Source organism: Peromyscus leucopus, chromosome 16_21 (assembly GCF_004664715.2).
Source record: "Peromyscus leucopus breed LL Stock chromosome 16_21, UCI_PerLeu_2.1, whole genome shotgun sequence".
Taxonomy (NCBI): domain Eukaryota; kingdom Metazoa; phylum Chordata; class Mammalia; order Rodentia; family Cricetidae; genus Peromyscus; species Peromyscus leucopus.
Genome location: NC_051084.1, coordinates 69,529,293 through 69,556,071, shown reverse-complemented (window position 1 = coordinate 69,556,071; position 26,779 = coordinate 69,529,293). Strand labels below are relative to the sequence as shown.

Genomic DNA, 26,779 nt, shown 5'->3' with positions numbered 1-26,779 from the left:
ACCACCAAGGCCCATATTTTTTGATCCCAGCACAACTTAAGCTGGCAGCTCTGCAAAAGAACAACTAAGAACCATAAAGAAAAAACAGATAGCCGGGCGGTGGTGGCGCACGCCTTTAATCCCAGCACTGGGGAGGTAGAGGCAGGCGGATCTCTGTGAGTTTGAGGCCAGCCTGAGCTACCAAGTGAGTTCCAGGATAGGTGCAAAGCTACACAGAGAAACCCTGTCTTGAAAAACCAAAAGAAAAAAGAAAAAAAAAAAGAAAAAGACTGCACACAAGGAGCAGAACTAATGGTCTTAATAATGGCTACATTAGAGAAGAATATATATCAATAGATACATGCACATATTGTAATTTTTTAAAGGAAGGCACATGTGTGGCATCCATCTGCCACACATGATTAGGTAAAAGTCCTCAGGGATTAACTCCCAAATGAGGAACAGGTAAAAATTCAACTCAAGGAGGACATGATTTAACTATCTGGATCGCTTGTTCCTGGATTATGCCTGTATGATGACAAAGAGATCCAGCATTGAGATGATAACATTGATGCAACTGAATAGCCTTTTCAAAGGCAGAACAAATTAATGTGACAGCCATATGAGTAATGGCATCAGCCTTCTGATTACCTTTGCTTAGAGGTGCAGGCAATTGAGTATGAGCTCTAATATGGCCCACATAAAAGTTATGTGAGTGGGATCATATGAGTCCTTGCACTTGCAATAAATGTTCATAAATGGGAGAAATGGATGGTATGTAGGCCGCTGTCTCCAAAGGCATAACTGCATGTGCCACATATTAGCTATCAGTATAAATGTTTACACTCTCATCAGAAAACATCTGTAAAGCAAGCAACAGAGCCTGTACCTCTGCCATCTGGGCAGAAGTGCTCTGGACTTTCATTCTCTTCACTATGTTACCAGAAACTACCACAGCAAAACCACGTGACATGCCATCAGTAAATACCACACGGGCCTGAGGGATAGGAGTCATCTGTACTATCTTGGGAAATATAACAGGATGCAATTTAAAAAATTGACACACATCATTGGAGCGGTAGTAAGTATCAAACTGACCCTGCATGGAGCATGTCAATATGGTCCAATCATTATATTAGCTTACAACCATGCTATTTGAGACTGGGAGTATGGGGTCACCACAATATCTGGCTCCTTACCAAAAGTTTGAACACTGATCTTGATTCCCTTAAATATAATCTGAGCAACAGCCTGAGGATAAGGAGTAATGGTTTTTGCTGGAGAAGCTTTATCTGGCACTCCCTGCAAATGCTCTATGCAGAAGAAGATCCCTTAAAAGGTTATGACAGCCCATTATGAAGAGGAGCAGGCCTAAGATCTTTCGCCCTTGAGATTTCTCTGCCTGGTGTCTATCATGTGTTTCGCAGAGACCTTGAAATGTTGAATGTCTGGCCTAAGGCACTATGTCATGTGGGTGCTCTGAGCAGGGAAACGATAAAAAAGAATGCTCAATCAATGTCAGAAGTCATTTGACATTCAAACAGTGATGGTTTTCAAGGAGGAGACAAATAAAGCTGGCAAGATTCTCCTCAGAGCTTGGAGAAGCAGCTTGTCTTCCCAAATAAGAGGGGGAATGGGTCTGGAGGGGGAGGTGAGTTAACATCAAACCTTAGCCTCACCCCCTCCATTAAAGAATATTTGAAACACACAGGAAAGCTGAAGTAATCATGACTCCATAGTTACAGTGTTCTGCTTCCTTCATTGTCTCTGTTCACCTATCTATGTTGTTTTCTCTGACATAGCAGTAAGACATTCCACATGAAGATATTGTGTAAGTAGACTATGCATAGCAAACATTCAGGCTCCAGCAGTCCTGACAAGCTACCCTGAGATACATATATTAATCAAAAAGATCAAGAATATTGAGAAGCAGAGAGTTTTACCCTGTTTGTTTTGTTTTGGGGGGTTTTGTTTGTTTTGAGATAGGGTTTCATTCATCCAGGCTGGCCTCAAACTCCCCAAGTAGCAGAAGAGCTTGAATTTCAGATCCTCTTGCCTCTACCTCTACAGTGTTGGAATTACAGGCTTGTGCTGCTACATCCAGTTTATGCAGTGCTGAAGATAGAACCTAGGGCTTTGTGCATGCTGGACAAGCACTCTACTAAGTAGACTACAGCCCCCAATCCCAGGAGATAAAAAAAAATAAGAATTAGCTGGGGCGGTGGTGGTACATGCCTTTAATCCCTCGGGGAGGCAGAGGCAGGTGGATCTCTGTGAGTTCAAGGCTAGCCTGGTCTACAAAGTGAGTTCCAGGAAAGGTGCAAAGCTACACAGAGAAAAAAATTTTTTTTAAAAATTAAGAATTAACCTCTCCTTTTCTTTTCCTCCCTCCCTCCCTTCCTCCCTCCCTTCCTTCTTTCCTTCCCTCCTTCTGACATGTCTTTATGGGATGTGCATACAGGCATTTCACCTCACATGTGTGGAGGTCAGAGGACAACTTGTATGCCTATATTCTTTCTTTTTACTAAGTGAGTCCCAGGGATTTTACTTGGGTCATCAGGTTTGGTGGCAGGGTATGCATACCTGTTGAGCCACTTCACTGGCCCCTAAAGAGATTTTTTTCAACACTGAAAAAAAAAGAACAGATAAAAAGGTCTCCAGTGACCCTGTTAAGCAATCTAGAAGCCATGGTTCTTGACCCCTCTCACCAGCTCAGGTTATGCAAGGTGGTTAGAAGTCCTTATTGTTTGAAGAGAAAAGATGGTTCTCAGGAGAACTCATTTCTGCTTCAGAGTAAGACCTTGACTTTGTAGATAACTGCCCTCCTGCAGGAGGGATTCAAGGTGACTCAAGAGGAAAGGTTAAAGAGAACAATTTGGTGCCTTCTGCTAAAATGAAAGATAGGCATAAAATGAAGGTAGACATGACACTTTCATCTTGCTTTTTGTGACGTTATGGGCCCAAGTTACTAGCCAGTGCTTTTTAGCAAAGACCATAGATACACATTTATTTCAATGCAGCCTTCTTCAGCCCAAACACTGTTGCCTCCAATAATGTATATATAATGTGTATATAATAATGTATGTGTATGCAATATATGACACATATATTCTGTATATAATGTATTTATAATAATTATTATTGGAGTCTGGACAGATGGTTCAGGAGTAAAGACCATATGCTGCTCTTGCAGACGACCTGGTTCAGTTCCCATGAGGAACTTGCCTGACTCTATTTTGAAGGCAGGAGCCATTATGCTGTATTGTTAAAAATAAGTTTACATTTACTATAAGAGCTGTGTTGCTGTTTTTAAGTCTATTTCCTGGAGCCTGACCTTCCCCAACCTATGACTTTGACTTGTTTCTGAGAAAACCCCAACCCTCCCTAATCACATGTCAACCACCTGGTGGGTTTTGTTGTTCTTGTTGTTTTGTTTTTCCTGTATTTCCTTATTGCCCCATTGTCTTTCTTCTGTAAACTTGCTTTGCAACTACTTGTGATTTTACTCCTTAAAAGGGGCCCAAGACATTATCAGCTTAGATGCAAGATTGTAAAACATTGGTAGCAAACTTCTGCCCTCCAGGGTTCTTCCATTGTGGTGTAAGCCTGTATTTAAGACCTCCTACCTCCTTCAATAAATGGCATTTGGCATTTAAAAAGAATAACATATTGCAGTGCTGGAAAGAAACACACACACACACACACACACACACACACACACACACACACACAAAGGGGGGCCCAAGAAATAGATGTGGGGATATTCTCTTTAATCCAACTTAGGAAGCATCAAGCTTGCTTCAAAATTGACCCAAAATTGTGGCAGTGGTCTTATTCTCCCCCAGTGGGATTACCATTTTCTGGGGTCCCCAGTGAGATTCAGACCACCCACCCAAAATTCTAAAGTCAGAACTCTGAAACTGAGGGGCTACTTGAGGAGGCACATGCCTTAAAACATTCCAAGGCTTTGAGACTGCCTTTGGTTCTTAGACTATCAGCATAAAGAACTTCCATACCTAGAAAAGCTACAAGCATCTATGGAGGCTTCCTAGTGTGTCTGGTTCTGTTTTTGTGGGATCCCTATCTGGGATATGGAGGGGGTTCAATGGAACCCAAATGTTCTCCCATCCAGGGCAAAAAGCAAGACATCACACCATCCACCTGAGGTTCTTGGTCTGGTTTTATGTACCATTTGTCTTGTCTTTGTGCATCTTGTCTTTGGCTTCATTTTTACTATCTCTATTCTGTCTTTTGTACTTTCTGTGTTAATTAGTTTATCTTGGACTTGGGGTGACTGAACTGATGGACAGTGTGGGTAATAAGACTAGCAAGCCTAACAGCCCTCTAACCTGTGTTCTAAAGAATTTTGATAAACTTTACCCCGCTATAGTAAGGAGGATTATGATTGTCCTATCACCAAGAGTCATCTCCAAACATCCTGTGAAACTGAATGGTCTACATTTAGGTTGACTGGCCCTTCCAGGATACTTTTGATTGTCAGATAGCCTGAGCATGGTTAATGTCACTCTTGGTAAGTCTGGCCACCCAGATCAGATTGGATACATCTTGCTTTGGGCTGAAGCAACTTCCAATGTGCCCCCCTGGATGAAGGTCTGTATGGTGTTTAAAGGGGAAGGTGGCTTGACTGTTGGCAGATGGGCCCTTAAAGGGCCTGTAGAAGAGACCGAGGAACCTCTTCTAAAAACTATTCTGCAGAATTCACAGGAGGAAGTGTTATTTATTTAATGATGTTATTTACTGGGCATGAGAAAGCATAAGGTACAACAGAACCTACTATAAGAGTTTTTATTAGAGAAGGGAAAGAGGTGGACATGAGTGGGCCTACTGGAGAGGGATGTGTGGAGAGAGAGTGGGGAAAGGTGGAGTCACCTCACGCATTCATTTTGACTTATGTAGCTACACCACACATGTGCATAGATTACATGACTATGCTGCCACTGACTACATAGGACATAAGGCCCTGGAGTGACTAAGCATTTTGTCTGACTGCTGACAGCACATGCACAGTCATGTGACCCCAGAAGCGGCTAGGAGGGTTGGAAATAGGAACAGGAAGAATCCCTCCTCTCTCCATGTAACCATCTTAACCACTCTCCCCTCCTTACCTCAACCTCCTCCTTTGCCACCACAGGCCTCACCACTGTGGCCTCACTGTGCCTCCTGTCCACATATACCCTGGTCTTACTGTTGTGCCCAGATTGTGACCCCCAGAGAGACCACCAAAGACGAGCATGCCAGAATGCAAAAGCAAGGTTTAATTCTGGATATCCAAAAGCAATACAAGCCTAGGCAGGGACTTCATCCAATACATCCAATGCAGTGGAGACTGGAGGAAGTGCCCACCTATCTGCAAGCTCAGCTTTTAAAGGGAAAAATCACAAGGTTACATCATTTAGGGGTGCTAGTACAGGTACAATTCTGATTGGCTCGCTTCTAGGGACTTCTAGAAATTACTTCTAAGGGAGTGGTTGCCCACCACCATTTCTCATTGGCTGCCCTCAGGTGGGGGCATTTCTGTGGTCAGTTACCCTGGAAACCAGGGAGAGGACATTCCATAGTCCAGCAGGCATTACCTCGTGACTACCTTGTGACTCTGTACTTTTACACTTCCTGGTTTCTGGAATCTGAACTGACTGTTTTCAGTAACTAATGGCCTATTCCCAAAAGGAGAAATCTTAGGCCTTAATTTTAGGGTGAAAGCATTTTGGTCTTATTTCTAAGATGGCTCATTATGGTCTCACATTTCCCCCTTCTCATGTGCCTAATGGAACCCAGTCATGGATTTTGGACAGTTAGCTTATAAGTATCCCTCCCTAATAATGGCCATGTATAGTTAGCCATCTTGTCTCTATGCCAGGGAGTTTTCTTTTGACCCAGCATTTCAGCCTTTTCTGAAGAGGGAACATGGGATAATGTATTCTCTTCTGGAACTGCTTCGAGCTGGCATTGGGGCACTGTTGTCAGGGCCCCCAAAAGGCTGAAAAGCTAGTCAAAGACTGGGCAAGGGGGCATTTGTCAGAAGCATGTAGCTGCCTGACCCCATAGAGATAGGGAAGAAGCATGTTAACTGGGCTGATCCAGGTCAGCTTTTAGCAAGTCTAGAGCTCACAGTCATCTGGAACAGTGTAGTCAGCAACTGAAGCTTGGAGGTGACTGCTAGCCGAGTAGAAATCTGTTGAGACAAATTTAAACTAGGAACAGAAGTTAAAATTTATGAACTTATTTGGAACCCTCAGGTCCATACCCTTAGTAATGGGAAAATCAATAGTCCCAAGACCAGGAGAAAGGAAAAATAGGAATACTTATCTGGGGTCCTTTCAACCTCTGTGAAGTGGGTCTAGGTTTTTGTGACTCTTTGAGGCCTACTTACAAAATGACATAAAAGTTTTAGATACATTAGTATTACCAATCTGTACTGAAATCCATATTGTAGACAAAGCAGGTAATGGGTATCTGTAAAACAGCAGAAGTGGACTCATGACTTTGAGTCCCAACAAGAACTACAGATTTGGGTTAAAAGCTTGTGTGTTTTCCTTCTGTCCAGAAAGCCAGGTATAAATTGGCAGAGATTTTTGGCCTGATAAGAAGCACTTTTAGGTTTATATTTAGACATATTTAGATGACATCTAAAACAAATCTAAAATGTTGATCTTGTGACTGAACAGTAAGTAGTCATTGCTCTACCAGCTCATCAGGGCTCCTAAATGTTAAGCTCTGAACCATAGAACAGGAGAGCAATCTGAAATATATCTCATTTTAGACTCATATCTGAACCTTTATGACTTATTTCTTAGAACATTTTCCTAAAAGTGAGCTAACAAGCTAGCTATAGCCTTGCAGAAGGATCTGGTTGATGCTGCCATGCTGACAAAGTTAGAGCTAGCCTAGCCATCAGTACTATCAGAAATCTGAGAAGGATAAACTATATCTGAGTGCAGACCAAGAAGCTTCCAATCCTATAAATTACAGGGACCAAACCCTACCCAGGTCTCCACAGCGTTGGAGGCACCAGTCGGAACAGCATCAATCTTCTTTCACCATCCGGCCCATTACGATCTCGTTTCCAGACTTCAGCACCAGCGGCTCTGTCACAAGCTTCCCATCAGCTCCTTCACCAGGCTCTAATGTTACCATCACTTCTCCATCAGGCTGAGGGATGCTTCAGAAGAGACAGTGTTGCTCCCGGATGAACTGTCCAGTTAACTTGATGTCCACATCTACCTGGCCAACCCTGGTGACACCATCTTTGATGTGGTAGAGAAAACACTGAAACCTGAGACATCAAGGTGTCCTCATTCAGATTTACTACATGGGGAGTCTTTTTTTTTTTTGGAGAGAAGACACCCACAGTACCACCATCCTCTCAGATAGCCACACCCATCTCAGCCAGCAATGCTTCTCTCTCCCTTCTCAGGGTTTCTGTCTTTCGAAGCTTCTCATCCCAAGTCTCATTCAGCTTGGCAATAATCTTCCCCATCTCCTGCAGCCTCTCCATGGCCTCCTCAGGCCCAATCTGGGGCTCAGCACTGAGGGAGAAGGAGGGCTCCAGCTCCCCATTGTGTGGAGGAGGAAATGAGGGTGAAGCTGGGGTGGGAGATGATGCAGTCGACAGAGCACCTCCAGGACTGCCCTCTTTTACCTTCAGACCTCCTAGAGCACATGCTGAGAGTCCCTGAGCCATCAGCAGCTCCTGCAAATACGCCACCTCCCCCTGCAGCTCTCAGGTAAGCCTGGCATTGGGGCATCTTGCCCTGTGGTCAGTGTAGCCATAATCCAGGCAGAGATGTTGTGGTGCCTTGTATGTAATCTTCTTTGGACACCTTGGGTCACTGCTAGGATCTGGAAACCTATCTGATATAATAAACTTTTAGATCAACATTTAAATGCCATATTCTGCAGATCTCTGAAGTATGAGGGCTGTCCAGGTATATCTGAATAGACAAACTTTGTTTGTAGTTATTTGTTTCAAGCTCAACCCTGAAAACATATGCAAGGGACTGAGTAAATGAGTAAGCTTATCCCTGTAATATTACATCAGTACTTACTTACCCTGACTACAATTAAAAAAAAACTTGATTACTTATAACTGACTATTTATGTTCTCTAACAGTCTACAATAATGTAGCCTAAAAACAATGCTTTTAAGTTGAAGCTCTTCTAGCATCAAATATAGGTTCAGTAAAGAAACCAAAACAAAATATCAATATAAAACATATGTATCAGTTTATCCAAATAACTTAAGCTTAACAAACTTAGCAAATACAAGGAGACTAGACAATATTCTTAAGCCTGAATGTACCTTGGGTAAGGAGAAACATTTTTTTCTTTTTTTTTAAATTTATTTTATTTTATTTTACAATTCCATTCAGTTCTACATATCAGCCACAGGTTCCCCTATTCTCCCCCCTCCCACCCCCTCTCCTTACCCCCAGCCTACCCCCCAGTCCCACCTCCTCCAGGGCAAATCCTCTCCCAATGACTGCGATTAACCTGGTAGACTCAGTCCAGGCAGGTCCAGTCCTTTCCTCCCAGACTGAGCCAAGTGTCCCTGCATAAGCTCCAGATTTCAAACAGCCATCTCATGCAATGAGCACAGGACTTGGTCCCACTGCCTAGTTGCCTCCCAAACTGATCAAGCCAATCAACTGTCTCACCTATTCAGAGGGCCTGATCCAGCTGGAGGCCCCTCAGCCTTTGGTTCATAGTTCATGTGTTTCCATTCATTTGGCTATTTTTTTTCAATAATTGAGTAAAACTGAAATTTATTATAAGCCACAGTTGTCCTAGGAACCTCCATGCTATATATATATCCTCCATGGTTCTATGGGTTGTGGCCTGATTGTTTTTTATTTTATATCTAGAATCCACTTATGAGTGAGTACATACCATGACTATCTTTCTGGGTTTGGGTTACCTCACTCAGGATGATTTTTTCTAGTTCCATCCATTTGCCTGCAAATTTCATGCTTTCATTGTTTTTCTCTGCTGAGTAGTACTCCATTGTGTATATGTACCACATTTTTTTCATCCATTCTTCTGTTGATGGGCATCTAGGTTGTTTCCAGGTTCTGGCTATTACAAATAGTGCTGCTATGAACATAGCTGAGCATATATCTTTATGGTATGAATCAGCATTCCTTGGGTATATGCCCAAGAGTGGGATGGCTGGGTCTTGAGGTAGTTCAATTCCTAATTTTCTGAGAAACTGCCATACTGATTTCCACAGTGGTTGTACAAGTTTACATTCCCACCAACAGTGGAGGAATGTTCCCTTTGCTCCACATCCAGGAGAAACATTTTTTAAGTCATTGGTTTTTAACTATAAAAACTGTTCTTAAAAGATAAAGATCTCTCAAATATCTTCTGTAATATCAACAATAAAGTATCTTCTTTTACTTTAAGGGGGAGAAAACATGGCATCATCACAATCTGTATAAAGTAAAACCAAGCTCCAAAGTGCAAACAATCCCAAAGTTCAATATCTGGGATTTATTTATAATCCTTTTGGTTCTTTTACTTAGAGGCTTGGATTATTTCTTTGACCTTATCTTTGGCAGCACATACATAGCCTGCCTGCTCCAATTTATTATGGCTGGTGCTTCCAGTGATCATCACCTGGCACTAGCATTTTTTAAAACTGCTAAGGTCCACCACTGCAACTAGACTCTTTTTGGAACTCTAGTCCTGCCATACATTTGCAAACCTCAGCTGTTTCCTATGATTCCTTTATGTTACAAAGTTTAGCTGCCAGAGCAAGGTATATTCCTGTGTATAAAAGCATTGATGTGCAGTTTTAATATTTATTAAGTATCTTATTTATTAAACATATGTTGCTATCTATTTAAATTCTCTAGTAACTTGCTGTTGCACAAATGATAAGGACATAAGCACTTAGGTGTTAACCTGAGTAGATCTTTATAACCTTAGTAAAAGATGGCTGCCAGCCACATGGCTGCCCATGAGGTCACCAGCCAAGATGGAGGGACCCACGTGGTTGCTGTTTAAAGCTCGTTTTTCTAAACAATAATTATTTGCACACATACACACAGTTGGATCCAAGTTACACACATACATACATAGAGCTAGAGCTTGCTTACATTTTTAAGTCACATACCTGTATACATACACACATAAGCAGTTTGCAGAATCATTAGCCATTCTTAAGATGAAAACCAACAAGAATTAACTTTTAAATTCAGTATTTGCAGGTATAAGAATCCATAACAAACAGTTTACATCACATCCCCTCTGACCTTCTACAACCTTCCATGTACCCTCAGTCCATTCCTTTGATCCCTCAGACATTTAACTGTAGACAAATTCTGCTTTTTCTTTTCTTTTAAAACAGAAACTCTTACCAAAGTCTTTCTTGTGATTTCCCTCAGTAATCTAGAATATAGTAAAGTTACAATATTTTAAACAAGAACAGTAATACATCCATGTACCATAACAAGAATAACTCTCCATTTGCAACCACACTGTACCACAGACAAGAAACTGTTGGTTAACCTTATAACATAGCATCGTAGCTTATCAGTCATAGGCAGTGACATTCCATTTTTGGAGCCAGACCTTGATCAGGTTTTAGCCCCAGGGCAGGTCTTGGGAGCCCCACCCAACAGCATGAGAGGTGAAGAGGATGGGGAAGGCATGTACCATGGGGACAAAAGATTGCTGTTAACCTCAGATTTTCAAGTACATGAGAAAGGCAGACTGAAAGTGACTCCATGTCCTGGCTGGGCTCACAGACTTGTAGGCCACTCCTCAGCTGCGACCCTGGAGGGGCAGTTAGTTCTCCATCAGCCCCCACACTCTGAGCTCCTGGAGGCTCCTGCTGGTTCCTGCCTGCTCTGCCCCATGTCCACATGGGAGCCCAGCCAGAACCTGCTGGCCATATCTGGGCCCCACAGTGCTCATAGCCTGCCTAGTTCCCATGCAGCCTCTGGGCCAATCTGGCCGCCTCCCGCATCGTGCTAAAGTCTCTACTCCAAAGCTCTCTGAGCAAGCTGGGGCCCCGAACCCACTGTGTCTAGGCCCCGTGATGCTCACGGGCTGCCTAGCCCTCTCAGCTGCACCCTGGATCCCCGAAGTTCTGCTGCCTGCTGCCTGTGTTCTGGTCAGAGAGAAAGCAAAGAAGCAATGGGGGAGTTCAGTTAGTCTGTGCCAGTTCAACCACTGAAGGGGTCTCCATCCCTTCTGCCGGCAAGTCCCAACACATACACAAGCTCGGGCATAAAACACTCACACATGTGGCCACAGTTCTCACACATTTATACATTTATATAGGTATAACAAATTACACTGACAGACAAGATAGGCAGACAAAAAGGAAGAACAAGGGCCCTACAGATGGTCCAGGCAGACGAGAGTCCAGAGAGGGAGCCTCGATTATGCCAAAGACCTTACGGATGGGACAGGGACAATTCAACAGAGTCTCCTGATCCCCAGAGTTCACAAAACAGATGGACCCCTCACAGTTGTCCAAACAGACGGACCCCTCACGGGCGTCCTAATAGACGGACTCCTCACGGGCATCCTATGATGGGGGGACCTGTGGGGACCCCGAGTCCTGATGAGGGGCTGGAACGTCTCCCAACTCCATCAGGGTCACCTTACAGGCGCGTCCACCAAGGTGAGAGCCTGTCAGATTCAACTGCCAGCTTCGGATTGTTGTGCCCAGATCGTGACCCCCAGAGAGACCACCAAAGACGAGCATGCCGGAATGCAAAAGCAAGGTTTAATTCTGGATATCCAAAAGCAATACAAGCCTAGGCAGGGACTTCGTCCAATACATCCAACGCAGTAGAGGCTGGAGGAAGTGCCCACCTGTCTGCAAGCTCAGTTTTTAAAGGGAAAAGTCACAAGGTTACATCATTTAGGGGTGCTAGTACAGGTACAATTCTGATTGGCTCGCTTCTAGGGACTTCTAGAAATTACTTCTAAGGGAGTGGTTGCCCACCACCATTTCTCATTGGCTGCCCTCAGGTGGGGGCATTTCTGTGGTCAGTTACCCTGGAAACCCGGGAGAGGACATTCCATAGTCCAACAGGCATTAGCTCATGACTACTTTGTGACTCTGTACATTTACACTTCCTGGTTTCTGGAATCTGAACTGACTGTTTTCAGTAACTAATGGCCTATTCCCAAAAGGAGAAATCTTAGGCCTTAATTTTAGGGTGAAAGCATTTTGGTCTTATTTCTAAGATGGCTCATTTTGATCTCACACTTACTATCTAGCTCTTCCCTACCTCCATTTATCTTCCTTCCCTAGCTCTTTCCTAACTCTCCATCTTTTTCCCTCCCCACATCCACCAGGGGGATCACACATGGCCCTCCCAACTACTCCTCTGATCCTGGTTCTGGGGTGGCACCTCCTTTAGTCCTCATTCCCCTACAGTGTGGAGGCCCAAATTAGTCAGAGTTAGAGAATCTGAGCTTGCTTCACCCAGCAGGGCTGCATAAGGGGATGATTTGATCACGGGTGTGGTTACCATGTGTTTGGAAGGGTCTACACTTGGCTGTATGGTGTGTTTGATCTTGCAAAGGGGAGGTCTTTTGCCTCTCCCCTTGGCATATTATAAAAAGCCCTTTGGAATAAACAGAAAAGGCCATTGGGTTTTGATCCAGGTCCTTCCAAAGCTATTCTGTGTTTCTGTCTTTCTCCACTTCACTATCTTTCTATCTCTCATTTCTTATCCCTCTCTTCTCATAAGAATCCTTTAAAAGGTGGGAGCTGGCCTCCCACACTAGAGCCTTTTCCTGACAATTGCTACCTGTTCCTTTCTCTACTACAGATCTCTACAACTGGAAGAACCAGAACCCCCCTTTCAGCACTAACCTTAGTTTCTTTAATTGATTCCATGTTTTTCAATCATCTCCCCACGTGGGGCAACTGTCAGCAGATTCTCAATACCTTTCTCATGAAAGCAACTGAAGGACTTCCTGGAATAGCTTCAATGGCTAATGACCAGAGGGCAGAGTCAATTGACTCAGTCTTTTACTAATAAGATCCTTTAAGATTCATCATACAAGCTGGGCGGTGGTGGTGCACGCCTTTAATCCCAGCACTCAGGGGGCAGAGACAGGCAGATCTCTGTGAGTTTGAGGTCAGCCTGGTCTCCAAAGCGAGTTCCAGGAAAGGCGAAAAGCTACACAGAGAAGCCCTGTCTCGAAAAACCAAAAACAACAACAACAAAAGATTCATCTTATAAGACTAAGACTAATTAATTACTTTAATTGAACTTTACATACCCATAGTAGCCCTGTCTGTAAGTAATAATATGGGGTATAATCTCTGGGTCCATCTAGCACTAAAAAGCCAATGAGGGAACTCCTGTGTCAGAGGAGATCCCTCTATTCCCTGGCTCTTAAAAAGAAATTTGTATAGAATAGAGGTTTCATATGAAAATTATACAAGGATAATGAGTGACAAAATGGAACATGTCCCCACTAATGATTTAGAAACTGTGGCTGATGTTCCCATTGATGATGTCTTCCCCCCCCCCCCCACTGACTGTGTTTTGATTGGGCTAATGTCCCTTATTGTAATTCCACTTCTTATCTCACCCTTCCCTTTGGTAAACAATTGCCCTTAGGACTTTTTTTTTCTATGAAAATAATACTTATTTTGCTCTCCCTGCAGGATATAAGGGTTTATGTAGGATAGGGTGTGTTATGCCTATTTTACTCAGCAAATCTTTACAATCTGTAAAAAAAATTACAAGAGCTCTTCCTGACAACTGTGATGGTTCCTCACATCTATTAGATCCTGCAATAGTTGCTGCTACTACAGCCTTTCTGTTACTTGTCCCAGGACTTCTTGTTGTTGGACTACAAAAAGAGGTTTCTAAAATGGCCTGTCTAATTAAAAAAAACTACCAATATTACAGCAAAAATATTAGCAGAAATTAATCAAGAAATGGGAGAACTGAGAACTGTTCTTCAAAATAGAGCTACTATAGGTTACCTGTTACTTAAATATAATCTTAGTTGTCAGCGGCTTACTGGAATGTGCTGTTTTAATATCTCTGATTTCTCTCATACTATTGGCAACCAAATTGATGATCTATATAAAAAATTAAACAAAATCTATCAAATATTTAGACTGTCCAATATGGCTAAGATGGTTCTCCCCCTTCGTTGGCCCTCTAATGTTATTTCTCCTGGTTATCATAATTAGGCCCTGTGCCCTCCTATGTGACACTCACTTGATCACACATCAGATGAACAATTCTAGAATCATTGCCACTTGACAGCATTATTAGGACATTCCCTAGCAAAGATTAGACAGGGAAACATAAGTCCCCGTGTGAGGAACCTATCTGACTCTACTATGAAGGCAGGAGCCATTTGCTGTATTGTTTACTTAGGTAAGAGGGGAGTTGCTATTTTACATCTGTTTCCTGGGGCCTGACCTGCCCCAACCCATGACCTGGACTTCTTTATGAGAATTCCCTCACCCTCCTAATCACATATGGACCACATGGTAGTTTTTTGCTGTTGTTATAGTTGTTTTGTTTTGATTTGTCTGCATTTCCTTATTGCTCCATTGTCTCTCTTCTGTAAATGTGCTTTGCAACTACTTGTGATTTTACTCCTTAAAAGGAGCCCAAGAAATGGATTCCATGTTGTTCTCTTTAACCTGAGGGCAGTAGCCAAGCTTGAGTCAAATTTGGCACTAAATTGTGGTAGTGATCCTATTCTCAACTGATGGGACTGACATCCACTATCCCATGGTGGTTTGCAACTATCAATAACTAGTTTCAGGGAGTCTGACATATTCTTCTGACATTCTTGGGTATCATGCATACATGTGGTGCACATATATACATACAGGAAAACAAACACATAAAAATAAATCTTTAAAAATAATTATTGTTTGATTTTTGTTTAATTTTATTACATTTTAATTTTGTGTGTGTGTGTGTGTGTGTGTGTGTATGAATGCACAAATATTTAGAAGGTAAAGTTGACAGCATGTCTGTCCACTCGCCAAAGCAACAGTGAAAGGAACCTTCTTGGGGCCTGTGACCTCCAAGCCATGGGCTTTCTTTCGGCTTTATAATACCAGGCATGAATTCCCTCCTGTGGAGCTGGCTCAAATCCAAGGCGAAAGTGGTTAACTGTGGAGGCCCACAGATGCTATCTAGTGAGATCTTATTCAGGGTCAGAGAATCTGAGCTTGCTTTACCCAGCAGGGCTGCATAATGGGATGATTTGGCCAGGGACATGTTTACCAGGTGTTTGTCAGGGTCTACACTTGGTTGTATGGTGTGCTTTGATCTCTTGCAAGTGGGAGGTCTTTTGCCGCGCCCCTGGACATTATTATAAAAAGCTCTTTTGAATAAAGCTCTGGGCAGCGGGGTATTGACCCAGGGTCCTCCCAAAGCTACCCTGTGTCTCTGTCTTCTTTATTATCTCTTTCTACCTCTCTATTATTTCCTCATTCCTCTCTCCTCCACCCAATAACCCTTCAAAAGATGGGAGCAGGTTGGAGCTGGACTCTGACAGACTCCCACAGTTAACTTACAGCCTTCCTGCTACTCTTGCACCAGTGTACACTAGGCAAGAACCTGCCAAGATGGTATTATAACATTCAGGCTTCACCACTAGGTACCACTGATTTCTTTTCTCCCCCAGCAGCCTATATAGCACCTGTATGGCACTATGAAAATTAGTCAGCATGGAATTAGTTTCTCAGATTAGTTCTAGCCCAATTTTTCAAATGTTCTGCAATCAGAATACGTTGTATCTTCAGCAATAGGGTCTTGCCTTCTAGTTATGGTGGGTAACCAAGAGCTATGACAGTAGTTTGTGCTGTTTGGGGGGCCTCTGGAGCCTTCCTGACCAATAATTTACAGGGAGGTATCCTATGCCAGACACTTAAGTCTTCATAAGGAAGCATTGTTCATCCATGTAGGGTATGGATTTGTTTTTATTTCTGGCTTTTTTTTTTTTTAAGATTTATTTATTTATTATGTGCACAGAAGAGGGTGCCAGATCTCATTATAGATGGTTGTGACCCACCATGTGGGTGCTGGAAATTGAACTCAGGACCTCTAGAAGAGCAGTTGGTGCTCTTAACCGCTGAGCCATCTCTCCAGCCCCTTATTTCTGGCTTTTAAAGACAGTGTTTCTCTGTGTAGCCCTGGCCATCCTGACCAAGCTGGCCTCAAACTCAGAGATTTGCCTGCCTTTACTTCCCAAATGCTGGGATTAAAGACATGTGCCACCACTGCCCAGCATGATTTGTTTTTTCATAGATAATATCTTGCTATGTAGTTTGGGCTAGCCTCAAACTTCCAACCTGCTTGACTCAGTCTCCAAAGTCCTAGTGTTAGAGTAAAAAAACATCTGATCAACAGAATAAAATCTCAGGTTTGGGGTAGACCTAACATTTCAGTTGCGCTGGTTCATTACCTAGCTTAGAGACCACCCTAAGAAGGTGGGCACATCTTAAGCCATGCTAAAGAGATAGATGGAATAATGAGTCCTTTAATGAGATATTGTACTTTTCCTTCCCAGAATCTCCACCCCAGATGCAGTGGCTTATGTACTGGGCTGTGGCTTGCAGTTATACAGCTTGTAAGTCTGCCAGGTTTTCTGAATTATTCAGTAAAGTATAACTTTTCCTCTACGTTTCTTTCTTTCTTTCTCTCTCTCTCTCTCTTTTTTTTTTTTTTTTTTTTTTTTTTTGTTTGTTTGTTTGAGACATGGTTTCTAGACTGGCTTGTCCTGGTATTCCCTGTGATGATCAGGCTGGTCTTGAGTGGGGAGATCTGCCTGCCTCTGTCTCCTAGTGCTGGAATTAAACACATAAGCCAACAACACCTCCAGCCTCTGTATCTCTCTCTCTCTTTTTTTTTTTTTTTGAGACAGGGTTTCTCTGTGTAGCTTTTCGCCTTTCCTGGAATTCACTTGGTAGCCTAGGCTGGCATCGAACTCACAGAGATCCGCCTGCCTCTGCCTCCCAGTGCTGGAATTAAAGGCGTGTGCCACCACCGCCCGGCCTGTATCTCTTTTCTAAGCATGCTTTCATCAATCCCTTGGGCTTTCCTTACAGCATATTAGGCTTCCTTGACTCTCTATAGAATCCCTTCCTGTTATGTGGCTGTTTGTCCACTATGTGTCTGACCTACATGTCAGCTTCCATGTCATGATCTTTTCCCTTCCGCTTCTGTTTTTCAAGCAGGGACCTGATGTCCTTGTATCATCTGGGCTGCACATGAGTATCACCATGTCCAGGAAATCTTTCTTCTTTTAAAAATGTATTTAATTAATTTATTTTGGTTTTGAAACAGGGTCTTGCTATGTTGCTTGAGCTGTCCTGGAACTGTTTATGTAAGAATAGGCTGGCCTCAAATTTGAACTTTTTGATTTTTTTGTTTTTTTTTCCAGACAGGGTTTCTCTGTGTAACAGCCCTGGCTGTCCTGGAACTCGTTCTGTAGACCAGATTGGCCTCGAACTTAGAGATCTGCCTGCTCCTGCCTCCCAAGTGCTGGGATTTAAGGTATGCATCACTATTTCCCAGCAAACTTTTTGATTCTTAAGAAAGCTAATGGTTATTGTTTTGAGACAGAGTCTTACATAGTGCTGACTTGCCTGGAATTTACTATGTAGACTAGGCTAGTATTGAACTCAAAGAGATTCACCTCTCTCTCACCTTTGCTTCCTTTCCCCACAAAGCATGCTCCACCACAGCTGACCCTTCACCCTCCTCCCCACTTGAGATAATATTTACATCCAGTGGCACATAGAAATCTCAAGTGGACCATTCCATCAGTGTAATAAATGGACATAGGGTGGAACACAATACCCTATCATCCTTTGTTAAGATCGTGATGTAAGAAGTTGTCTGATCTGAGAACTACGGTCACTTCGTCTTTTAGGTAGCTGAATAGGCATTAGCAGGCCAATCCTTGAGGATAGATCTCCTCCTTCACTATAAGCCTCATACTCCATCTCCTATTTACATGGTGTCTTAGGGTTCTATTGCTGTGAAGAGACACCATGACCACTGAAACATTTAATATAAAGGAAAACATTTAATTCAGACTGACTTACAGTTTAGAGGTTTAGTCCATTATCATTATGGTGGGAAGCATGGCAGCATGCAGGCATGGTATTGGAGAATAACTTGAGAGTTCTACATCTAGATCTGCAGGCAGTAGTGACAGTGACACACTGGCCAGGCTTGAGCTTCTAAGACCTCAAAGCCCACCCTCTAGTGACACACTTCCTCCAACAAAGCCACACCTCCTAATAGTGCCACTCCCTATGGGGCTGTGGGGGCCATTTTTATTCAAACCACCACACCTGGCAACACAGCTTTTAATTTAATTAAGTAATTTAAAGGTAGCATCTCATTATGTAGTCCAGTCTGGCTTTGAACTGGCTACCATATGCTTCCAGAGTCCTGGGATTACAAGTAGACATCGTCACCCCTAGCTACCACAACCATTTTGTAGAAAGGGAAATATCACAATCGCCCCTCCTTAGAATACTAAATGAAATTTAAAATACTATATGAAACAGAGGAAGGTGGAAGTAGCAGGGCTTTGTTGAAGGCCATTTTGGAAAGGGTGTTTTTTTCTCCGAAAGCTTGGCTATTTAAAAGGAATTGTTTTGGGTTTATTGATTTTGATGTGTATTTGTGTTTTGCCCCCATGTAACGCATGAATGCACACCACGTGCATGACTGGTGCTCATGGAGGTCAGAAGGAGTGGATGCACTGGAAGTAGAGTTGGGATGATTGTGAGCTGTCATGTGATGCTGGGAATTGAACCTGGCTTCTCGGCAAAAGCAGCAAGTGTTCTGAACTGCTGAGCTATCTCTCCAGCACCAACCTTGGCTATTCTATGTTTGTTTTTGTTTTTTGAGACAGGATCTCACTATGTAGCCCTGCCTGATTTTTTTGTTTGTTTCTTTGTTTGTTTTTTTCGAGACAGGGGTCTCTGTGTAGCTTTGCACCTTTCCTGGAGCTCACTTGGTAGCCCAGGCTGGCCTCGAACTCACAAAGATCTGCCTGCCTCTGCCTCCCGAGTGCTGGGATTAAAGGTGTGGCCACCACCGCCCAGCGCCCTGCCTGATTTTGAACTCAGAGATTCACCTGCTCAGTCTCCTGAGTGCTGGGATTACAGGTGTGTGCCACCCCCCCCCCCCACCCCGGTTTGTTTTTTTGTTGTTGTAGAAAGAATAGAGAACTTAGATGTGTCTCTGACTCTGGGTGGAGATAAGACATTTTAAGCTGCTCAAAACAAAATACAAAGGATACAAAGACAAACTATTGTTCTCTTCCAACTGGACTTGTCCAATCACTTGACCAGCAGGAGATGGTAGAGGAAACCCTGCCTCCAAAAAAAAAAAAAAAAAAAAAAAAAAAAAAAAAAAAAAGAAAAATTGTTCCATTGGAACCTCTAGCTTACTCCTGCATGATCTGAGAAGCCCTATCTCTCTTTCTCCAAACCCCACCCTCTCAGAGAATCTCCAACAAAGAAAAGGTAACAAAAAGCCCAGTTCCGCATTCTTGGTGGCTACAGCAGCTCCTCCCCTGAAGTTGCCCACAGCCCAATTCATGGTCTAAAGTGTTCAGTCTTTGAACTTGGAGCACAAACCTAACTTGTAGCAGACATGTGATCACCCCTCACCTACAGGCTACATAACCTCCCTGCTTTAGTTCAGGCACGTGACTTCTCCTGCCTCCATCTCTAGAACTGGAGAACTCACTTTTTCATTTAGGCTTGATCTGGTTTACTGCATCAGTAGAGAAACCTATTATCACTATACAGAAAGCCTATTAAAAATCTGACCAGGTGATCACCTCTTAGGAAATCAGATATACCCACAACATATTAAGGAGACGGGAAAAATTTTCACCTCTTTAAATGAGATGATGCTCTTATACCTACCCATAAGCCCCTCTCTCTGAGTAGATGCTTAAAGGTCTGCATTGTGAAGCTTGCCTGAATTTTTGACCTTTAACTCAGAAAGTTTATCTTTTACTTTCCCACTCTTTCTATCTCCTGTTACTGGCCAAAAGCAAAAGCATATTCTCCCTGACACTCTGGGTGGGCATTCTCCACTTTTCTTTGAAGGATGCACCCTCTTAACCCACCCTTCAATACAGCTGATTACACCCCCCACCCCAATTGCAGAACAGGTTTATTTTTCTGGATTCTAACGAAAAAGGAGCCCGTTTCTCTCCTCCTCTTCTGAGTCTTCCTCTCGGCAACTGCCAGAATTTACAGCTCACTACATACAGTGGACATCAAGCTTCCTTCTGAATCCATTTAAAAGTTCTTGGAGGAAGAACACTAAGAACATGTAAGAGAACCTGGATTCCCCAGTAAAGTTATTAAAAACTCGAAGAACACCGGAGAGCAACTGTAGAAAGGAAAGTGCTGTAAATCCTGAGGTTTTTGTTATTTTGTTTGTTGGTTTATACACAGGGTCTCTCTGTGTAGCCCTTGCTGACCTGGAACTCCTTACGTAGATCATGATGTCTCAAACTCACATAGACTGGCCTGCCTTTGCTTCTGTAGTTCTGGGATCAAAGGCATAGTCCACTTGGCCTTGTTGATTCATATTTTTGAGGCATGGAGCCCAGTATACCCTGGAACTCACGGCCAACCTCCTGCTTCAGCCTCTCAGATACTGAGATAATAGGCATGAGCCTCCACACTGGGCTAATGCCAAGCCTAGGAAGGATGCAATCTATTAAGAGGCTGCCATTTCACAGCGGCAGGCTTCACTGCTCAGAAGAGACTTCCTTTTCCTCAGCGGCGTAGCATCGCCCTTAGTAACTGTAACCGCAGTCACATGTGAGCCCGCGTTAAAAGGACTTAGGTTCTTCAAAGGGGATCGCGACAAACAAACTGCAATCAACAAGATGGGCAAAGGAGGATTTACAAGGGAAAGTACATCCCTTCCGGCAGGAGTTGCGAGACAACCAATCACAAACACATTGCGACCCATGTCCCAGATTATGCCCATGCTTGCTCCGCAGAATTAGGGCACTTGCTGGCGGTGCTGACAGTCAATGCAGGGCTTTGAAAGTCGTTTTAGGAGGGTAGACAACCTGCCATCAGTGACGGGCAGAGTTTTGCTTATGAAGTTTAAGTCAAAATCAGCATCACTCCCGGACACTGTCTTTTCGGTTAACAAAAGCGCCGGGGTTTCACCTTTGAAAACATAATAGACAAGAAAGTAACAGCAGACTATAATCCTGTCAACCCGGGTGAACCCTGCATACAGATTCATTTCAAACTTTTCCCACGCACTTAGCTTTCGTTTTGCCGACCCGTAACGTTCTCTAATCAACGAGTGGTGTGTGTGTGTGTGTGTGTTTTTAACAGAGCCCATTGAGTCTTCTCTCTCTTTGGGCAGATTCGGTTCAGAAACTACCAGGGGAAGGCTTCTTAAAAGAAAAAGTTTGACCCAAAGTCTCTTAAAAAAAAAAAAAAAAAAAAAAGGAACCTCTCTCGCCATGATTTGGGTGAATTAGCAACAAAGAGGAGGATTGGCCACTGACGGATACTTCTGGAAAACATTTTTTCCTCCGGCTCCCGCTAGGGTGGAGGAAGTTGGGTCTCGGCGCGGGAGGGTGTCAGGCCCAGGAACGCCGCAGCGCAGGGCGGCAGGTGCCTGGGCTGCAGCGGCCCAGCCTCTCGGGTCGCTGGTCACCCACGGGCCCTGGCGCGCCGGGCGGGTGGCCACGCTCGCAGCAACATGCCAGCGGCCCAGGGGAGCAGAGAGCGGCCCCGGCGCTCAGGCCCGCTAGCGTCCTAGCCGCCCGGGCGGCTCGGGGGCCTGCGAACGCCAGCGGCGGAGCGCGGCGGGGGCGGGGAGGGCTCAGGGCGGCGGCCGTGTTGGGGGGGAGGGTCTCGGCTCCGCCACCGGCGCCGCGGGGACCCTGGCGGCTGCGGGTGACACTCGGGCGGCATGGCCGAGGCTGGCGGGGCCGGCCCCCCCGCACTGCCGCCCGCGCCCCCGCACGGCTCCCCCCGGACCCTGGCCACCGCCGCCGGGAGCTCTGCTTCCTGCGGGCCAGCGACCGCGGTGGCCGCGGCGGGCACAGCCGAGGGACCCGGAGGCGGCGGCTCGGCCCGGATCGCCGTGAAGAAGGCGCAGCTGCGCTCCGCTCCGCGGGCGAAGAAACTGGAGAAACTCGGCGTGTACTCCGCCTGCAAGGTACCCGCTGGGACGCGCGCAATCGCGGGGTCACGGGCGGGCCTGGACCCCTCCTCTCCCCTCCCCCACCCTGCTCCGGGCCTCCCGCGGGCACCGCGGAAGTGCTGCACTCGCTGCGCGCGCTCCGCCGCTGCGGCTTGCACAGCGTCCCGCAGGGGTTGGGGTCATCCAGATCTGCTCAGTTTCCCTCTTTTGGGAATGATGAATCTTAGCTTCCAAGCGCCGGGGCTACCCTGGGGCTTTGTTGCTCTGTAGGAGTTCGCGAAAGACCTTTCACGGGTAGCTGAACTGTGTGCTTGGTGTGGCGAACCAGTCGCGGCTGGGAATCATCTTTTTGGGGTGGGGGAATCTGCGTGTGTCTCCCTGCGCACGCCCTCCCCTCTGTGCCCCGCTAGGAGGAGCTGGGTTCCGGAGTGAGCGCGCCGAAGAGTCTCGGAATCCTGGCGCTTTGCGGGAGCAAAGGGGCGGAGCTCGGGGTGGGAGGTGGGCACAGCCCCAAGCCCAGGTCCTTTGGCGCCTGGCGGCCTTGGCCGCGCGGCGACAGCCTTGTCATTATTGTGTTATTACTTGTTTAGTGAAAGAGCGATCTTGGCCGCGTAGGGTGTAAACAAGGTCTGGCAAGGTGACGGCCCAGGCAGCGAGTACTTCTCAGTTTGAGGACAGTTTTCTTGCCATTCTCCCTCGTTGAGGGCTCCGGGCATCCCGCAGCCTCCAGCTGGAGATACACGTGTAGGGGGTTTCGCTCCCTAGGCCGCAGGGGAGACTGGCTAAGAGATGTAGGCAGCGGCTTTGTTTTGACAGGGTGACAGCAGAAGGGGGCGGGGACTTGGCCTTGTCAGCTCAAGCGGCTTGTGGCTTGGTCCAGGAAGAGGCGCACTCACTCACACCTCCCATGTTGCTGCTCCAGCCTGCTGCAAAAGGGGTCAAGTTCCCAACATCCGCATTCTCACCCCCACCCCCCACAGCGAGGATGGATAAGCCTAGCAGATGACATTCCTCTCCGGGAATGCTGGTTGCAGTGTTTACTGGAGCTGCTGAGGGCCTCAGATGGTCTCCTGCAGGCCCTTTCAATGTGGCCACCTCCTGTTTAGGTCGGGCAGTCGCTCTGCCTTCCTGTGGAGGCTCTAGCGCGGTGCTTTATGCACATTAGTGTGCGCTGCAATTGCTGAATGAGCTGATGGGAATGCTGATGCTGAATCAGGTCTGGTGGGGGTGGTGTTTGAGGATCTGCATTTCTAACAAAGCCCCGGGAGATGCGAGTGGCAATTGAGAATACTTTCCACGAAGCAAGTATATTGCTACTTTTGAATTCTGTAGAGGACCTATGAAATACTAACATCATGTCGTAAATCCTAAAAAGGAATGCAAAAAGGTGAATCAGAGTATATGTCTAAGAAATGGGAAAGGGCTGGAGTTCTACTCCAATAGCTACAGACTAAGGAAGACAGGACCCCTCGAGTAGCACGAAGGCATGGGGGGAGAGAGCGGCAGACAGAACCCAGAGCAAGCTCAAGGACTTAATAGGCTTGGCTTTTGCAGCTGCTTTGGGCTCATTCAGAAACCCGGTCAGCTATGTTAGCTCTGCTTAGTTCTGCCTGAGCTCCCGTCACTGGCATCTGCTGTTGTGTGGTATCTGAAAACTTTCCTGATGTTGCAGGCATGCATTTTTTTCTTTTGATTTTCCCCAGGTCTCCCTGTGAAGCCCAGGATGGCCTTGAACTCTGATCTGCCTAAGATTACAGCTCTACCACCATGCTCCTCCACTGGCCTTGACGTTTTTTTTCCCAATATTTTAACATTTTCTTGAATAGTGAAACACACTTCAAGTGTATACTTTGGTATTTCTTGGCCATATTTTTTGACAAACTCATATGAAAAGAAAACCTTTGTTATTCAAGCCTTCCTGCTTCTGAGAAGCTTTGAAAGTGTGGGAGTTGAGTGTGTGTGTGTGTGTGTGTGTGTGTGTGTGTGTGTGTATACATGTGCCAGAGCACTCATGTGGAGGTCAAAGAGTAATGGTCAGTTCTCCTTCCACGTGGGTTCTGGGATTTGAACTCAGGTTGTCAGGCCTTTGAGATGAGCGCTTTACCCCTGAGCCTTCTCACCAGCCTGAAAGTGTGTGTTCTTAATTGCTGACTTGTTCAGTAAATGTTATGAGGAATTCTAACTGGGGGCCAGGCTGGACTTAGGACACCAGGTTTTATCTTTGGGGTTGTTGATGGAGTATGTGTGTGTTGAGATTCTGGGTAAAAGCAGTAAGCCAGTTTCAATGGAGTCCTGTGAAGCCTTCTTTGAGTGTAGGGGCTGGGAGTTGGGGAACTCAGGCGCCGCAGCTCCAGTGGGTGACTTCCTAGAGGATGTGCCATCCTGATCTACAACTTTTGCTGGCTGGTGTTGGGTGGGGTATGGTTTCTTGCTGTGAACAGAAACTGAAAGCAGTTTTGAAAACTTGGAGTTGGGTCAGCTAGAGCCTGCCCTTTGCTGGGGCCACTGGATTGGGGGAGGGGTGGGTGTGGCTTGTAGGCACTTGGGGATCCAGAACTAACCTGGGAGGGATGTTATCTTAGCTTTTAAAAAAGATTTATTTCATTTTCAATTATGTGCATGTGTGTGCACATGAGTGCTCAGATTGTGTTTTCTTTAGACTGAGTTGGTTAGGTCTTGACAAGGCTTCCTGTATAATCTGTGGCTTTTTTCAGCTTGTCTTTGTACTTAATATGAGCAAGCCACAAAAGACAGATGGCTCGACCTTTGCCAATGGCTCCTGGGCCAGTGGGAGAGCAAGGAAGCTGGAACAGTAGAGGCTGGGAAGACATAGTTTCCTGGGGGCTACCGGAAGAAGAGCAGGCCTGGAGACCTAGACAAGATCTGGCCCAGAGAAAAGAGTGAAAAGTCTGTGTGTAACAAACGAACTTGTTTTACAGGCTCCAGCCTAGAGTTCTTTGAACTGTGCCTGGTAAAATTGCATCAGAACCACTTGACTTGTGTGACACAGCCAGGATGATAAGGAATATATGGTTTAGACCTTGCTGACGTCTGATCCTTTAGTTCCCCATTTTCTGAGTCCATAATCTGTTTCTGGCTTGGCTGATGTCTCAGGGCCTTGCTCTACCTCAGGTCTTTGCATGGTTCCTTTAGGATCTGAAAACTCTTCTTCCCTCTTGAAAATTAATTCCCTGTCCTGGGGAGGTAGCTTATCACAAGCCCTCTCATGGTTCAGCACTGATCTGACATGCAAACACACACACCAAACGCTAACAAAAAACAAATACCACCTCTCAAATTTGATCTCAGATATCTTGTTTTTCCTTTGACCTTAACCAACATTTTTGTTAGGAGTTACACAAATTCCTTCTTCTGGCAGATTTGATTGTGATATATGATTTACTTACTTATTGAGATAGGGGCTCTTTATGTAGCTCTGGCTACCCTGGAACTCCATTTTTAGACCAGGTCAACCTTGAACTCACAAAGATCCTCCTGTCTCTGCCTCCTACTGGGATTAAAGGTATGTGCCACCTTGCCCCAGCCTTATTAATTTATTTAAATCCAGGCTGATTAGGAGTTCAAGGTCCCACAGACTTAGCTTGGTAAGTTCTAGAATTATAGGCTTGCCCCACAGTGTAATTTCCTGCTCTGTTTAAATAAACTGACTGGATTCTGTGATGAGATTACTGACTGACTGAATGAAAAGAGATGAAAAGATCAAACTGCAAAATTCACAACATTTCCCATCAGGTCCAATCAGGGGCAAGCATACATCCTGATATATTTCCTGCTTATGTATCTCCTGCCTACATCCAATAAGGGGCAAGTATACATGCTGACAATTTCCTCCCACCCACATGTGATCAAGCACATCCTGTGCAAATGGGCCAAACAAACTTGTTTAGGGAAGTGAAAACATAAACAATAGCCTCTAGCACTTAACTTTGATTCTCACATTCCACCCTTGAGTTATATCCTGAGTCAAATCCTTGACTCTGTGATGGGTACCTGTTTATATTAGGATCTAATAACCGTCATCTTAGTGGTACCCAGACAGGAATTATCATCTAGTTAAGGCATCAGTGATTCAGGAGCCAACTGAAAATAGCAGAAACAAAAGGGGCAAAAACCCTATGATGGCTAACATCATAGAGTCACTATCTAGAAGGAGCCAGGATATGGACGAGGCACAAGTCATTTATTTCATCTCAGGTCTACTTTTTTGCCATGCTTTTTTGAGTACGTCCAGATTATTTCAAATGATTCTCGAATGTTTTGTATAGTAACAACATTTTTTTTGTTAAAATCAGATAATATCTCCTTGTTCTGCATAAAGCAGGCAAAGTGCCCTATTATATTATAGACATATTTCAGCTAATTTATCTACCTGTTGATAGATCTGGATTTATTTGGTTATAACAGATATCGTTCCTGGTAGCCAATAGGCACTACGGTAACCATTTGTCCCCTATGCCAGGGAGTTTCCTTTTGATATAACATCCCAGCCTGTTGGGGGGGAAGGGGTGAGATACTGTCTTCTGTAACTACTTCCTAATGAAACTAGGGTGTCATTGTCAATGCCCAGGAGGGCTGGAATGCTA

The 26,779-nt window shown here is 44.9% G+C and overlaps 1 protein-coding gene across 2 annotated transcripts in view; it reads left to right on the top strand.

The window, feature by feature from the left end:
* Positions 1–21,582: 21,582 nt before the first annotated feature.
* Positions 21,583–26,779, top strand: part of Kat2b (lysine acetyltransferase 2B) — a 119,850-nt gene continuing 114,653 nt past the window's right edge. The window contains exon 1 of one of the 2 annotated variants that reach the window (XR_003736657.2): positions 21,583–22,190. Coding sequence is in view for 1 of the 2 variants with exons in the window: in XM_028890194.2 (XP_028746027.1) it covers positions 21,942–22,190 (249 nt within the window). In the remaining variant the exon portion in view is untranslated. The remainder of the gene's footprint in view (positions 22,191–26,779) is intronic. The other variant, XM_028890194.2, reaches the window with a different exon arrangement.